Genomic DNA, 14,954 nt, shown 5'->3' with positions numbered 1-14,954 from the left:
CAAAAGTCTTTTGCATAATAAAATAAGACTGATGAATTGCCAGTTATAGTCTTCTATGTATTTAGATTTCTACGATTAAACCCCTTTTACAGACTGGTTCAGCATAATTAATTTGGTAAATGAACTAGAGCTTATTAAATACACAATGAAAATAATTTTCAAATTCTCTTATTATTAATCAAACACTCAATTGTCCGGTTGTTAAAGCAGCTTTAATCCATGAAAATGATGCCGAATTTATAACATGACAACAACACTCCATTGGTGTAGACAAAACTTACTACACAGTTTTTAAACTTAGCAAAACAAATTTCATTGTTGATGCTGGAGTTTTATCATCACCAGTTCTAAACTTTATGCGCTGATAGAAAATTTGTGTGGTGGTTAAAGAATTATTACATGGCAGCTTTATGTACAAAGCAGGTGGGAAAAAATACAAAGCACTAGAAAGCTTTTTGGGAGTACGTAAGCGTAAATAAAGTGCAGAATTTACATACAAGCTGAAAAGAAATGTTGTTAATTGTGGACTGGGGTTAGTTTCTTAAAACCTGACATATGTTGAAATATGAAGATTGGATTGAAACACAAAGGGGAACATGCATTGAAGAAAATAATGGAGTCGACATTGGGACACGGAAAAATAAAGGCTGTGTTGCTCGTGGCTTGTAGTGGGACTTTCACTGTCCAGAGGATCAAAACTACATGACAGTGATGCCTAATGTTAATTGGGACTACATGTTAAGCATTTGCACAGATGCACTAGCAGTATTCCATGGTCTTTTCACAGCATATTGGCTCTTATAAACATTATTTAAAACACGTCGTTCGGTGAAAAAATGTGAACTGAAACTTTGCAAACTTAAAAACCGGTGATTTACAAAATAAAATGCTTAAAATAATTACTCAAAATTTTGTACAATTTTTATGAAAATTTTTACATTAAAAATTCGTTTTAAAAAAAATTAAAACTCATGTTTAGTTACCAAAAACACATAAAACCTAGTTCATTTTTCTCAAACCTTCTCTGACAATACACAGTAAACATACAAACACGACATACAGAATTAATATATGAATCAGTAGCGGCACCAAGCGTGAGAGACTTTACATGAATAACGGAAGATCAGATAAAAAATCACGACAATCAAATTCAGTAACCCAACCCATAATGCTGTTTTTTTGAATTAGGTAGAAAAAGCACTAATTATTTACAGAGAGCAAAAATTAAGTATCAGAATTTGTACATGTGTGTATGACATTGGGAAACTGAAAACGCGTTTATAAAAGTGGACGCTTGCATTAGTTCGTATTAAAAAATTACTAAACAGCTCAACGACATTTGTTGCTGCGAAAAATCATGAACTCAACAAGCACTCAGCACCAGTGCAAAGCAAAATTACATTATATGACAATGCAAAACAATGTTGGTATTTCAGTCTAACTAAATTCAACCAGAATAAATTCAACGCTGATGATCAGGAAACAGTTTCGCAATAAAAATCAAACCAGAAGTAGAGATTCGCCTTTTTTTCCTTACTTCTCTCCTACTCTTTTTGCTTTTTTTTCTTCAAAAAACTGAGAGAGCTTCTCTTTTTCTTCTTCTCTCCTTTCTTGTGCGAACCACGACTGGGGGAGTCGTTATTCCGGTAAACCACATCTTCATCTGACCTTATAGCAGACTGGTTGGGTGAAGGGGAACTTCCTAAACTAGTACGGACTACGAGAGGGTCTTCAGGCACAGGGGGAACAGGGGAAGGGGTCTGACTTATAGACGGTGAAGGGGCAACAAGCTCACTTGGGGTGGAACCTGTAGAAAAGTAATGTTGTTGGAGCTAAAAATTTAATTTAAATATAAAGTAAAGTTAAACAGTGTTTTAAGTTATCAAAGCACACTGACAACTTAACTTTTTAAAAAATACTCAAAAAGCCTGTGGACAAGTAAGTATGCTCAAGTAGTTAAGTAACTGATGTTTCATTTGAATGTAAAGTGAATTTTTTCATCAAAAGTTGTCAAAAAATACTAAATAAGTAATTTTCAAAAAATAGTTAAAATATGTTTCAAAAAATAGTTAAAATATGTTTCAAAAAATACTAAAAATACTAACGAAACAGTAAAGCATTGGGTATTGCAAACTTTGCGTATAAGGACACAATACACAATTTACATTTAACCCTACAGAATTAAAAAGTGGCATTAACATTTTTTTTAGCTTTTAAGCTTTTAAAAAAATATTAAAAAGTAAAAATCTCAGAAAAAATCTATGTTTTAATCAATTAAAATCCTTACCTCTGGAGTCTGTTTCTTCAACCACAAGAGCAACAACCTCCTTTGTCGGGAGGACAATCACTTCTTCTTCTTTGGCTGATTCCTCTGGTGTTATTTTCACCTCTATTGGTGCATCTTGTACAGGAGCTTGGGCTTCAACCACCAGTTCAGGTGAGGCTGCTTCTTCCTCAACTGGATCTTTGCCTTTATTAATAATTAATAAATATTAATAATGTTAAATAGATACAGTTTATTAGACAAATGATATGTAATTAGGTGTTCGGTAAAATTTTTTATTTAGAAAAAAATTTAAAAGTATGAAGAAATTTATATATATATATTAAGTTTTTATGGAGCATATACTTTGTTTTTACTTTTTCTATGTAGCAATTGACTAGTGTTGGGCTATATTTCAAGTCCTGTGAGCTGTGGTACACTGTAGGACTTCACCCATAAAAAAGAATAGGAATATGTGCCAAAATTGACTGATTTTTGTACTACAGTCAATGTAATAGTAAACAAAAATAATTTACTGTACAACATTCATGTCACTAACATTTACTGTGATAGTACAAAATATCAAATCCTGGTCTACCTTTCGAAACTTCCTGTTGATATTTCTGCAGATCCTCGGACGTTATTTCATTGAATGGGTTGGGAGGACCTGCAGGAGCAACAAGGACGACATCTTCACCACGTTGTATGATGCCTTTGCTGGATGTCATTACTTTGTCCCCCTCGCCCTGTATGTATTGTATGTTGTGATTTTTTCCAAAATAAAGAAAGTTTTTTTTTGTTGCTTATATTGCTAGAGTTATGATTTTTCATTCTTGATCAAAAAATGTAAAGAATATATTTTTTGAATGGGTTACATTGTTTTAGCAATATTTTAAACTGTTTCATTACGATTTAAAAATTTTTTATACCTTTTTAATTTAAAAAGCACACATCATTTTTTAAGCTAGAAATCTTGGTAAAAATCTAATTAAGAACAAAACATATCATTGTAGAAAAAAGAGAAAATTAATAAGTAAATAGAAAGAAAGAATAAGAGTAGAGTGATTTAAATGGGAAATGATGAAACAGAGACAAGTCAGTTGAGATCTTTGTTTCGTGAATAGAAAATAAATTATAGATTGGTGGGCATTGGGTGGTTCACGGGAGTTCATGAAATATTCATGTCTCATGAAGTGATCGTGAATATTATTACCTCACAATTATCGGATAAAGGATTAAGTAAAATGCCGGCGACGTCGTCAAAAGCACAGGAAAGGTAGGAATCAGTTTTTAGCTGGATAAAACATGTATGTTCTGTTGCTGCCAGGCATGTAGCCTGTTACACTTGTATTTTGGCTCTTTTAAAACAGCTGTTAGCAAAATTCTTGTCGAAAAAAATTCTGTTAGCGAAATTCTTGCCGAAAAAAACTTCTGTTAGCAAAATTTTCGCCCAAAAAACGTTTGTTAGCAAAACTCTTGTCGAAAAAAAGGTCTGTTAGCAAAATTCTTGCCAAAAATAATTCTGTTAGCAAAATTTTCGCCCAAAAAACGTTTGTTAGCAAAACTCTTGCCGAAAAAAACTTCTGTTAGCAAAATTCTTGCCGAAAAAAACTTCTGTTAGCAATATTTTTGCCCAAAAAACGTTTGTTAGCAAAACCCTTGCCGAAAAAAATGTCTGTTAACAAAATTCTTGCCGAAAAAAATTCTGTTTGGCAAAATTCTTGCCGGAAGAGCCAAAATACAAGCAAAAGGAGAATGTATTGTTGGAAAGTTATTTTTATTCGCTACATCCCTAATGTATTGCATAATTCAAGTTGCAACCGCATGTAACTCCCAACAGGCATAATATGCGTGCAATCTCTGCTGTTCATGGATATATTGAAGTGTGAATAGAAAGGTTAAGACAATACTTGAGATATAATAAACTTATGAACATTCTTTTAAATTCATAAATAAAAAATAGGTTTTGAGAAATCAGAATTAAGGACAAGGTAAAAAAAAGGAAAAGAAATGAAATTTATAAAAAACTATTTAAATATTCTTTAAACAAATAAAATTAAAATTTTACCCATAAAAGAAAACCCTCAAAAACACAGATTAATGTCAAATGTTAAACAAAGGTCTTACCACAGCACTACGCTCTGGAGAAACACTATGTAGCAACTGAGATTGTGGGCCTGGTTTGTTCACCTCCTTCCTACTTTGTCCACGAATCTAATACATTAAGTTTGGTTTGATATTAGCGTCATATAAGCTGAGTTGTATGCCTGAATGTCAGTTTAATATTACATGTATATGATGTATTGGATCGAGAGGTCTTGTTAATTGGTTTGGTGTGACCTTGAATGACTTTTAGTCTGTTTTCAATTAGCATGATATCATGCATTGGCATGATGTAATCAAATACTCTTTTAAAGGTAAATAAAACCACCTTGGATTTTAAAAACACAATAACTGAATTACAGATTGAAATTATGATAATACATTGCTAGGAAACATAACCCATACTGAGCAAAAACCATTTCCAAAGTTGCAAATGTGGTAACTCGTGAGCAAACAAAGATAATAATTTGTTTTTTGAATACATGTTATACATTTTAAGTGCAAAAACTCTGATAAAGAACAAAAACTATTTCAGTCATTCCACTACCATACAAACAATACACATGGTGCTGTCTTATTTTGCATGGATTTTCTTGGTGAAGAGAATCTCATGAAATATTCCAAACATACTCACACTTTTGCGAACATTAAGAACATCACGTGGGTTGGTATTGGTTGGTACAAACTGGTTTGGATTATTTATCTTTACGGATGTACTTGGTGCAGCTTCCTCCTTGCGCTTCCACTGTGGGGGGGAATTTGTAAAGTTTTTATTTGATATAAATAAAAAAATATGTGAAAAAATGTATCAAAAAGCTAAAAAAATGAAAAATATTCCTGAAAAGATGCTCTAAAATAAACAGAAAAAAAATTTTAAAAAACAAGATAAAAACTTTAAAGAAATTTTGAAAAAAGCTTAATAGCGCATTTTTTTTGTTTAGGTATTAGCAATTACATAGCTTGCAGAATATACCATACACCCGTCAAATGCTTTGTGTTCTAGTACTGATGGTCACTATATATACAACCTAACCACAATATAACATAATAGGAGCATGTATTAGCTTAGTGCAAATAATGAAAATGTAATAACTACATTAAAATAACAACCATTTAGACTGGGTTCGAGATTTCATGACAAAGCACTGAAACGATTTGAGATAAAACACAAAAGCCTAACCACAAATTTATCTATGACATTGGAATCTAACATGTACCTGAAAGTTGGACCTTAACGCCTACAAAACCAAAGGCTGGATTAGATTTAATACACCTTTAAGATTTGGTGCACTGCAAAAATCCAGTCCAACAAATTAAATAACATAAGAGTCTAAGAGATATGTTTCGTCTAAATGGCATCGTCAGTTTCTTATTCAAACAGAGTTCTATTTTTTTAAACAATAGTCATCCTGCTTTATGATTACTAGATCCATGTGGAAATTCACAAAATTTATTACAGTTATATTCACCTTTGTTTTAGTTCTTGGACTAACATCCCCATTTTGTGAAGAAGTAGCAGACATGTCCTCGTCAGGTTTTTCTGTCACCCGTGTATATTGGTTGGGTGAGTTGACCCATCGTGACCCCTCCCCAGTTCTTCGTAACGATCCACGAGCATCTGAAAATAAACATTCAATTTTATATATAGATATTGTTTTTTAAACTGACAATTTTTTTTTTTTAAAAGGATTTCTAAAAGTGGTTTATAGGTTAAATAACCACTTTCAAGTTTTAGTAATTTTGAGCTTAAAAAAGTTCATTTTATGAAAGAAAAAACTAAAACTTGATTTATATAAAAGAGAAATTAAATTCACTTCAGTTTAAATGTCGCTCAAAAAGTTTTGTATTCATTCATTGAAATATTGAGTTTCCAGAATGCCAAATCCAGTCTTGGTCTTTATTCTCAGTATACTATGTATATAATGTATTCATTTACAACATGTGGTTTTAAGTCACCATTGTATTGAATTCATTGAATGGAATGTTCATTTAATACATTATTTAAAACTTGCTGGCAAATAAGATAGCTTACTGTTGACTGACATGGAAAATGCAATTCATTTACACCATGCAGATACATCATGTAGATATAATTAGCCACGCATATAGCGAGAACTGTATGCGTTTAAATACATAATTAGACGTGATAGTTTGGTTAGTTTAGGGATGTTGTATTTTGTATTAATAATAATGAAATTAAAAATTAGTCTCTACGGTCATAAAACGAATTCGAAAGTTTACAAAAGCGAAAAGAAACAACTATTGTTAAAACAAACTTATTAATAAAACAGAAAAAGAAATATTGTTTTGGATAAAAGGCGTGACCGTTACACATTATAATATAATTTGAAACGTACCTTCAACTGCATACACCAAAGAAAGCATGGATTTAAAAAAAACATTTTTACATCGTATATATATATATATAGTATATATATATATATAGTATATATATATATATATATAGTATATATATATATATAGGTAAATAGGTTTATAGATGGTATATTGTTAAAAAGAGATACTAAACTATTTTTTTTACTTGTCAATATTTCACAGAGGTAAGGTCCTATGGCAAGGCATGCCAGGGGACGTGGGCATTGTGACAGAGTTGGCACATTACCCCATTATAATATATATATATATAGATATAAATAGAATTGGTCAATTGTGTCAATATATAATGTATATATTTGATCAGATGTACACTGTTTTTTTTTAAAAAAACTGCCATCTGTTTATTATGCAAATAGCATGGTATTTATGTTATGCTGTTTCCTTTCAAGTCGAAAATTATGTATAAGTGAAATATTGGCACTGCTAAATGTCACAGCACAACAGAAATATGTTAGGAGAGTATCATGTTACATAGTGACATATTGAAAGCTTTTTTTTGTACGTACTAAAACCCGACAATTTAAGACACTTGCAAACGAATATTGTGATGAAAATTATAGTAAATTATTTTTTATTATCAAATTAAGTAACTAAATCTATGGCATGATGACATACGCTTAGACAGTGTTGAAATTGTGCACTTAATTTGGCACTCAGAAACAACATAAATTTAGAATTTGCTCAAACAGTTTTTCACAGTAGTAACAATTGAGTAATTTAAATATAATTTTCTAATATTTTTTTTTCAATTACCAAAATAAAAACAAAACAATGTGTACAAACAATAATGCTAACATAATTTCCTGTAAAGTAGGGTGGAAAAAGAAGGGACACCATTTGGTACAAAACAAAGAAAATTCAAAGAATTATAAAACTCAAAAACTGTACACCCCTGACTCCCACAGACCGTTGTTAATTGTTTAAAACACGACCAGTATATTTAGATAATATGTACTAAAGGTGTCCCATCTTTCCCAACCCTCTTATTTTAATTTTACGCCTATACTGCACCAATATCTCTCTTATATCACTAAACGAGATGGAAAAACAATATTACCTTCAATATCCTCTGGAAGTATTGGTTGCTGCCCATAAGCTGGTAGTTCCACATCATATTTAACTCGTTGTTTTGGTTGGTAGATCACTGGGTTGCGATATTGGTAACCAGAACGATAACCCTTGAAAATATAATTTAAGAATAAAATTGAATATCAACTATTAATGTGTTTAAACATTAGGATTAAGGGTAACATTTCAACCTATGCAAGTTTTAGAAAATTAAAAAAAAACAGTGTATTTACCAATATACACTTCAGAATAGTAATGCAGAAGAATAAAAATTGCTAAGTTTTTACACAATTATTACATCAAATTTTTACTGAACGTGTAAAATAATTTACAAGACATACCATATCATCAGCATTTTATATATCAACATGTACTTCGGAATGGCATTACAGAAGTAAATAAATTACTACATTTATACAAATTATACAAAAAGATGTAGAAGACCTACCATGTCATCCAACATTTTACATATCAATAATATTAGCCTGTACCTCGAAATGGCATTACAAAAATATATAAATTACTGCAGTTATACAAATTATATTTACCATGTCATCCAGCATCCTCACAAGTCCTTCAAACATCATCTCCGGGCCGTCCATGGTTTCTCTACGTTCACTCCTCCAGTGATGTCCTTATGCACCATGTCTGCTGTTCTTGCTTTTAAAGCAGCGCGATCTAACAGGATCAATTTTTCCGGTCTCATGCATGACATGGCCTTGATCTGAAAAGAACAGATCGTAGTTTAGTTTAAAAAACAGAGATAAAAATATAAAACCTGCTCATATTTTTTAAAAAAAATATCTTTTTTTAGAATTTTTTTTATTTTAAGATGGTGTATTTTAGTTCAAATTAAACAGTTTTATGATAAAAAAACTGTGTTAAATTTAACATTCATTTTTATAAAATGATATTATTTCAATTTTTTTTGTAAGAATGTGTATTTTGTTCATATTGAACAGTTTTATGATAAAAAATGTGTTATATTTACAAAAAAAGTATGTGCATTAATGCCTTATTATACTGCAACTTACCTGAGTACTGCAAGCCAGCATTGCATTGTTGAGATAAAAGAAAGCTTCTTCTACAGACTCCCCACAAGCAACCAGACCATGGTTACGTAGGAACATAACCTATCAATAGTAATTTACAAGCATTGTAAAATTAGCTTAACAAATGGGTACAAAGTACACTTGCCTAGGTTTCTAATTTAAAAGCTTTTTATAGGCATTTAGTATTCAAAAGCCAAGATATAGTGTAGTTGATGGATAGCTGTTATTGTATTATTAAATACATTATCCAAGTACAGTAATGCTCACCGTTGGGATTTTAGAAGTCAATTTAAATGGAGTTATCACTAATTACAAGTGTCTGCATATTCTGCAATAGTAATCATACATCCACATAATTATAATGTTAACAATAAAGATTAAATTGCTTTTGAAAGCCAGGCACACCAAGTTTTTCTGTTAGCATGTGAGGAGAACACACATTACGTAATGTTGGGCAAATATTGGCATAGGAAGTAGATAGGAAAGATCATAGCACCTTATTGTTGGGGCCAAGATGCTTCTGAATGCTTTTCTTTTCCTTGTTATCAACAAGAATGCCCTGGTAGTTGTGATAAGAGACCTCACCAATTACCATTGCTTCTTGTGATAGAGGCAGGAGCCCGCACTCCATGGCAGATATCTGTGATACAGAATAATGATGTTAAGTGGAAATTTTGTTTTTCGTAAATGAATGTAACTTGCTTTATCCTCGTGTGACCGGAAAAATACAGGCGTTGTTATAACCTGGGTGTTTTGTTTCATATAAACCGTGCCAGCTTACAAGTTAATAAGTATGTTACGGTGTGGGCGATTCTTTTTTTTGATTTTTTAATTTATGTTTATGTATGAGTGATAGTTTTGACAACCCATTAGTGAACTAGGTTAAAAACGGCCAATATTCTGGTCAATGGAAAATTTGAAGGGTGTCAGTAAAATGCCTCAGTTCAATTTACAATGGTGGTAAAGCTGCAGTATAATAGATCCACTCCTGTGGGAAACTAAAGACCACAACATTAGATGACGCAGTTGAGAGTTTTCAAATCAGACTGGAGACTGTTGCAGTGTTTCCAGTGAGTTTTTTCAACCCATTCAGTTTTCAATATCGCTGTTTTATTTATACTTTTTCTGGGAAAAATTGTTTCGGAAACACTGCAAAACCATTCAGAATTTTTTTGAAAGGTAACACTGGCTGCATACACAGCTCTGTTTGGAAAACAACGGAACAAAAGGTCACAGGGGTCAACTTACCGCCACTATGTCACTGGTGTGGACATGTATGACGCAGTGTATGTCTGGGCGCGCGGCATGGATTGCTGAGTGTAATGTATATCCAGCCTGATTGAACCCCAGTGTTGTACTGCCTTGGTCCAGAACATCTCCTTGCATGTTGACCTGGGATGAAAGGAGCGTTTGGTGGAGTTTGCATTGTTAAGTGCCATTGTGGAAACGCAGTAGTTGGCGACTACTTTTTAAGACTGCCTTGTTGACATTTACCATTTCAAGCAATTGCGCCGTTTCAACGCTCTAGACTATTGCATGAGCGTCACACAGTTTAAAATAAGATTGAAAAACGGGTGTTTAATTTGAAAAACACAATCATAATAGATGTAAATTCATAATTTAACCAATTTCAATGAATATAACCACATTACGGTTACTAAGCCGTTTAGTCAACGCTAGCAAAGTAATCATGAGGATTCTATTGTTCGTGTGGCAGGTTGTGTACCCTATGTACACACACGATCCTATACTAGGCAGGTGACGGACTGTACTTAAGAGGGCAGTGCAAGCAAAGGGAAACTGAAGGGTTCCAGTGTGTCTGGGTAGCTAGATGCTGTTTTTAATGTTAATTTATACTCAAAGCCAAATATTCAAGGTTTTGATATATAGTAGGTAAAAACATACAAAGGGAGGGGTCACACTTGGGTAGGTGACAAAGACTTCACGCCCCTATGTCACACTTTACATGGTTCATGTTACAATAATCAATGCTTTGTTTGGATCCAGCCACACGCCCACTGTTGTCAGTTATTTGAGCGGGAATTTTACATATTATTTGATGCCTTGATATCATGACAGATAGCAAAAATTGCTTCAATCTTGAACGATTTAACTGTAACTAATCCAGAGTAAATGAACAAGCCCTAAACAGCAAACAAATGTGTGCATAACGTCACACAGTTGACTTAACTAGGCCGCTATTAAAGAAATATGATCAATATATTTTTTGCTCAAAGTTAGTGAAATAATTAGATCACATCAACCACACATGGGATTTAATACGATGTGATTATACACTCACCTTCAGAAGTTTTGATGCGGATACTTCATGATATAGCAGGCCAAATGGGTTGATCAAAAAATGCTCTTGCTCAGAACCAGTGCGAAGCTAAACGCAAAAACAAATACGAATTTTATTACACATTAAACAAGGCTTGTGGTTTTTTAATAGTGTGTTTGTCACCTAGTACCAAAGGAGTATTTTCTTTAATATATAAAAAGGAAATGCATTTAAAAAACAACTAGTAACTGTTTTGTAAGAATATACCACAGCTTAGTTTACATAAAGGTGGTACTTGGTCATGTACTAACCTATACTACAATCAACTTAAAATTGGTTTAAACAAGCTTCAAAATCGCGTAAAAATACTTGTAAATGAAATGATAACCAAAAAGTACTATCTACAAAAGAATGTAGCCAATTTTGAGATGGGTAAAAAACTACAACAACAGCGAAAGTAAAAAAAAAAATCGAAAAAACGAGTCACCACTTACAGTGATATGGTTAAAGATGGTTTGGGACCAACCATACAAATCAACAAGTCTGTAGACTACTGAGAGTTTGCATCGGAGCAGCTTTTCACCCTTGTCATACAGTGAAGAGTCAGCTCCAGTGAGATCATTGATTGGAGAGACACAGCCAATTCCTGGTGGAAAAGTGAACTGTTTAGCATTGTGGGTGTAGCTGGTTAATTATTATCTCAATGTCTGGGTGGGTGTCATGTGTGTTATTAATACCTAATTCAAAGGTGCCTTATTTTGTTGATTTCTATGGTTACTTACAAATGTATGTTGTGTTATTGGTTAGGTAATGGTAAACTAAAACAGAGTGCAACTAATCAATGAAATGTCTGGTTTATCGCAGCATGTGATAAGAGTGTGTCAACGTTTCATGTCACAACTCATAACAAGCATGCCTGCTTAGTGCTTGTTATTAAAGAATATTATATTCCTATTGATGCATTGCCTATGGAAGCTAAAATACAGGTTGTTTTCTATTATTTTTGCAGTACGGCTACCAAATTATACTGTACCATATGTATTGCTATTTTCTATATTATGCAGTGCTAAAAATTTCAGATGCGAATTTTTGATCCCTACTTTTTTACATACATCAAATATACATTTACTTTACATTATTACAATTTACAACATTGACATTCAAACAAGAATCACCAGCAGCAATGCAAGCAATCATATATCAACCACCATTTAGTGCACTGCCCCTATCTGTGCAAGCGGGCTAATTAATTAGACAATTGATTTAAAGCAGTCTAAGGCACCGTATAATTTTATGAGCATCATGCGTGTAGCTTTGTAAATCATTTATGCTAGGGTAAAAAGCTCCTAGGTCATTAAGCAGTCTAAAGAAAGAAATACTAAAGGTTTCAATTGGTTACAATTGATCTGTGGTGGATTGCTGGGAAATTGATCAATGAGATAAATTTAAATTCAAAGGTTAAAGTTTGTCATTAATATTTATGCAAAACAATCTAATCCATTCGTTTCAGTCTTATATATATTGGTACTGTGGGGTAAGATGGGACACTTTTAGCACCTAATATACATATGTTCTAATCGTGTTTTACAATTAACAATGGTCTATGGGAGTTGTGAGGATAACGTTTTATAATTCTTTGAATGTTCTTTGTTTACTACCAAATAGGAAGAAAAAATAGAACGAAAAGGTTTCCTATCTTCCCCTTCCTAATATTATTTCTTTAAACAGCAGGCCAATTTAAATAAAATGAACTAAATCCAAACATTAAATTGTGTTGACATTGTGATTGAAAATACAGGTTCCTTAACAAAATAAACATTCCCTAAGCACTTAATAGCTTACAGAACAAAAACAATAGAGATTAATGCAAGCATGCTTTGTTGGTCTGAAAACATAACAATAGAGATGGAATTACAGTAGGTCACTGAGAATTAAAAGTTAATTGTTTGCATGGGCGTTTGTAGGCTGATAAGGTTACCTGTTTTCAGTCCAATTAATCCGTCTCCTAAACAGTAAGCACAAAAACACATAATGTGAGACACGTGTTAAGCTCAGGTTTCAAAATGTAATGTCTTTGCATATACTTGGAACAGCAGTATTGATATATAGAGTGACTGGCTCATATTTGACTGCTGCTGTGATTGATTCATTCACTAAAACTAGATCCTGAGCAACAAAACCCTAGGGAACATAACTCACTGTTGTAGCATGCTAAAACTTGAAGTAAAGTCAATGTGAATGTGCTACTTGCAGTATTCAGAACAAACATAGTGTTTGCTCTTCAGCGTATTATTTCGACCCACCGCCTTTTTCAAACCTTTCGGCTCACGAATAGATCAATATTCAATCAAAGGTGTGTTTTAAAGCGGTGCCCACTTTCATAGTGCACTCATGGCAGTTCGTATGTAAAGTTTCACCCCCTAAATACCTGATGCTTGTCCCACACGGCCAGCAGGAGAGAAAAAGTTGGCAATCTCCTTGGCAATGACATGACCACCACCGTTTCCTGACCTGAGTAAATCAGTCACAGCACTTTCCAATTCTTCCTTGAAATACTGAAATGTAAATTTAAAGCTTTATTTGCAGTGGTATATAAATAGCTATTGTTTTGGAAAGCAAAATTTTAACTACATTTTTTTAAATATGGGGTGGCAAAAAAAATATTGCAGTGGCAGAAATAATGACATATTTAAACATAGAAATTTATAATTTTATGATATTGACTACGGAAAGTTTAAAAATCCAAACTGCTTACAACAATTTGACTTTTCATTAGCAATCTGCAAATATGTAGCCCATCTGCAGTGCATGTTGCAGCACTTGAATTATTTATTTAACAAATTCAACAACAATATCCTTCTAACTTACTGGGCTTGTAAGGATGTTAGAAACCCTTTTCTTCTGCCCAAGAGAGCTCACATCATTTTCAATGTTAATTGGCCTCCTGCCAGGGTGAATACCCATCAACAAAGCTGTTTTTTCATCCATGCCTTCGTAATTCATCTGAGATGGAAAAAACATTAGTTTTATGTAGGTGTATGTGTCCTTGGGCAGGACACTAAACGACAATTGCCCAAACCCAGTGGTCACTTATGGGTTGTCAAAATGATCCGCCACCCCAGAAAAATCCTCCCCAAAAACATACTCACAAAGTAACGAACTTGGTAACTCGTAAGCTGGCATGAAGTGTATGAATCAGAATGTAATAACAACTGTCCTTTTTCGGACACACGAGGACAAAGCAAGTTACAATCATTCAGTTTTTGGCATATTGTTTATATGGATAAAATGAATAAAAAGTATATATCTATATTTACTTAAAGTAATACAACAGCTTTCAAAATGTGGTTATACACCATGGGTGTTATTACATCGCACTTAATGGTTTTTAAGTCCTGTATTGAAAGTTAAATTGTCACACATTAAGATATTTGTGTACAAGTTATAAATTGTAGGCCCTATGTATATATGTATTACTGTCAGTATCCATGCATTAAAACAATCAAAGTTTTACTAAATTATTAAAAATTAAGGTGACATAAGAGAAATTTGTTGACAAAATATTTAGTCTTAAAAAGTGACAACGTTTTACATGAAACTTTTCCATGTTTGTTACAGATTTGGAAAATATATGTACCGTTTCTGAATTTGCGTTAGATTCGGGCTTCATGCTAACAGTTGTAATTTGTTTATTCCATTAAGCGGCTTGTCAACAGAGTTTACTGAAAGCCTAACACTGAAAATACAAAAATAGCTGAGGTAGTTGGTAAATCCGATTTGGGTCACATTC

General features: G+C 32.8%; 1 protein-coding gene across 1 annotated transcript; it reads right to left on the bottom strand.

Annotated features, from left to right (window-relative positions):
• Nucleotides 1–193: 193 nt before the first annotated feature.
• Nucleotides 194–14,937, bottom strand: LOC100175661 (alpha-adducin). Its single transcript, XM_026834708.1, is given in 19 exon segments — nucleotides 194–1,807; nucleotides 2,288–2,470; nucleotides 2,862–3,009; nucleotides 3,477–3,557; nucleotides 4,391–4,477; nucleotides 5,001–5,111; nucleotides 5,836–5,984; nucleotides 6,724–6,729; nucleotides 7,821–7,941; nucleotides 8,380–8,415; nucleotides 8,418–8,555; nucleotides 8,866–8,964; nucleotides 9,380–9,523; nucleotides 10,132–10,275; nucleotides 11,186–11,272; nucleotides 11,659–11,810; nucleotides 13,593–13,719; nucleotides 14,033–14,167; nucleotides 14,802–14,937. Coding segments are annotated over 19 exon segments (2,244 nt in total). The 5' UTR covers nucleotides 14,835–14,937; the 3' UTR covers nucleotides 194–1,544.
• Nucleotides 14,938–14,954: the final 17 nt, after the last annotated feature.

Source organism: Ciona intestinalis, chromosome 5 (assembly GCF_000224145.3).
Source record: "Ciona intestinalis chromosome 5, KH, whole genome shotgun sequence".
Lineage (NCBI taxonomy): Eukaryota > Metazoa > Chordata > Ascidiacea > Phlebobranchia > Cionidae > Ciona > Ciona intestinalis.
Note: the sequence above shows the minus strand (reverse complement) of the source record. Positions and strands in the feature narration are given on the sequence as shown.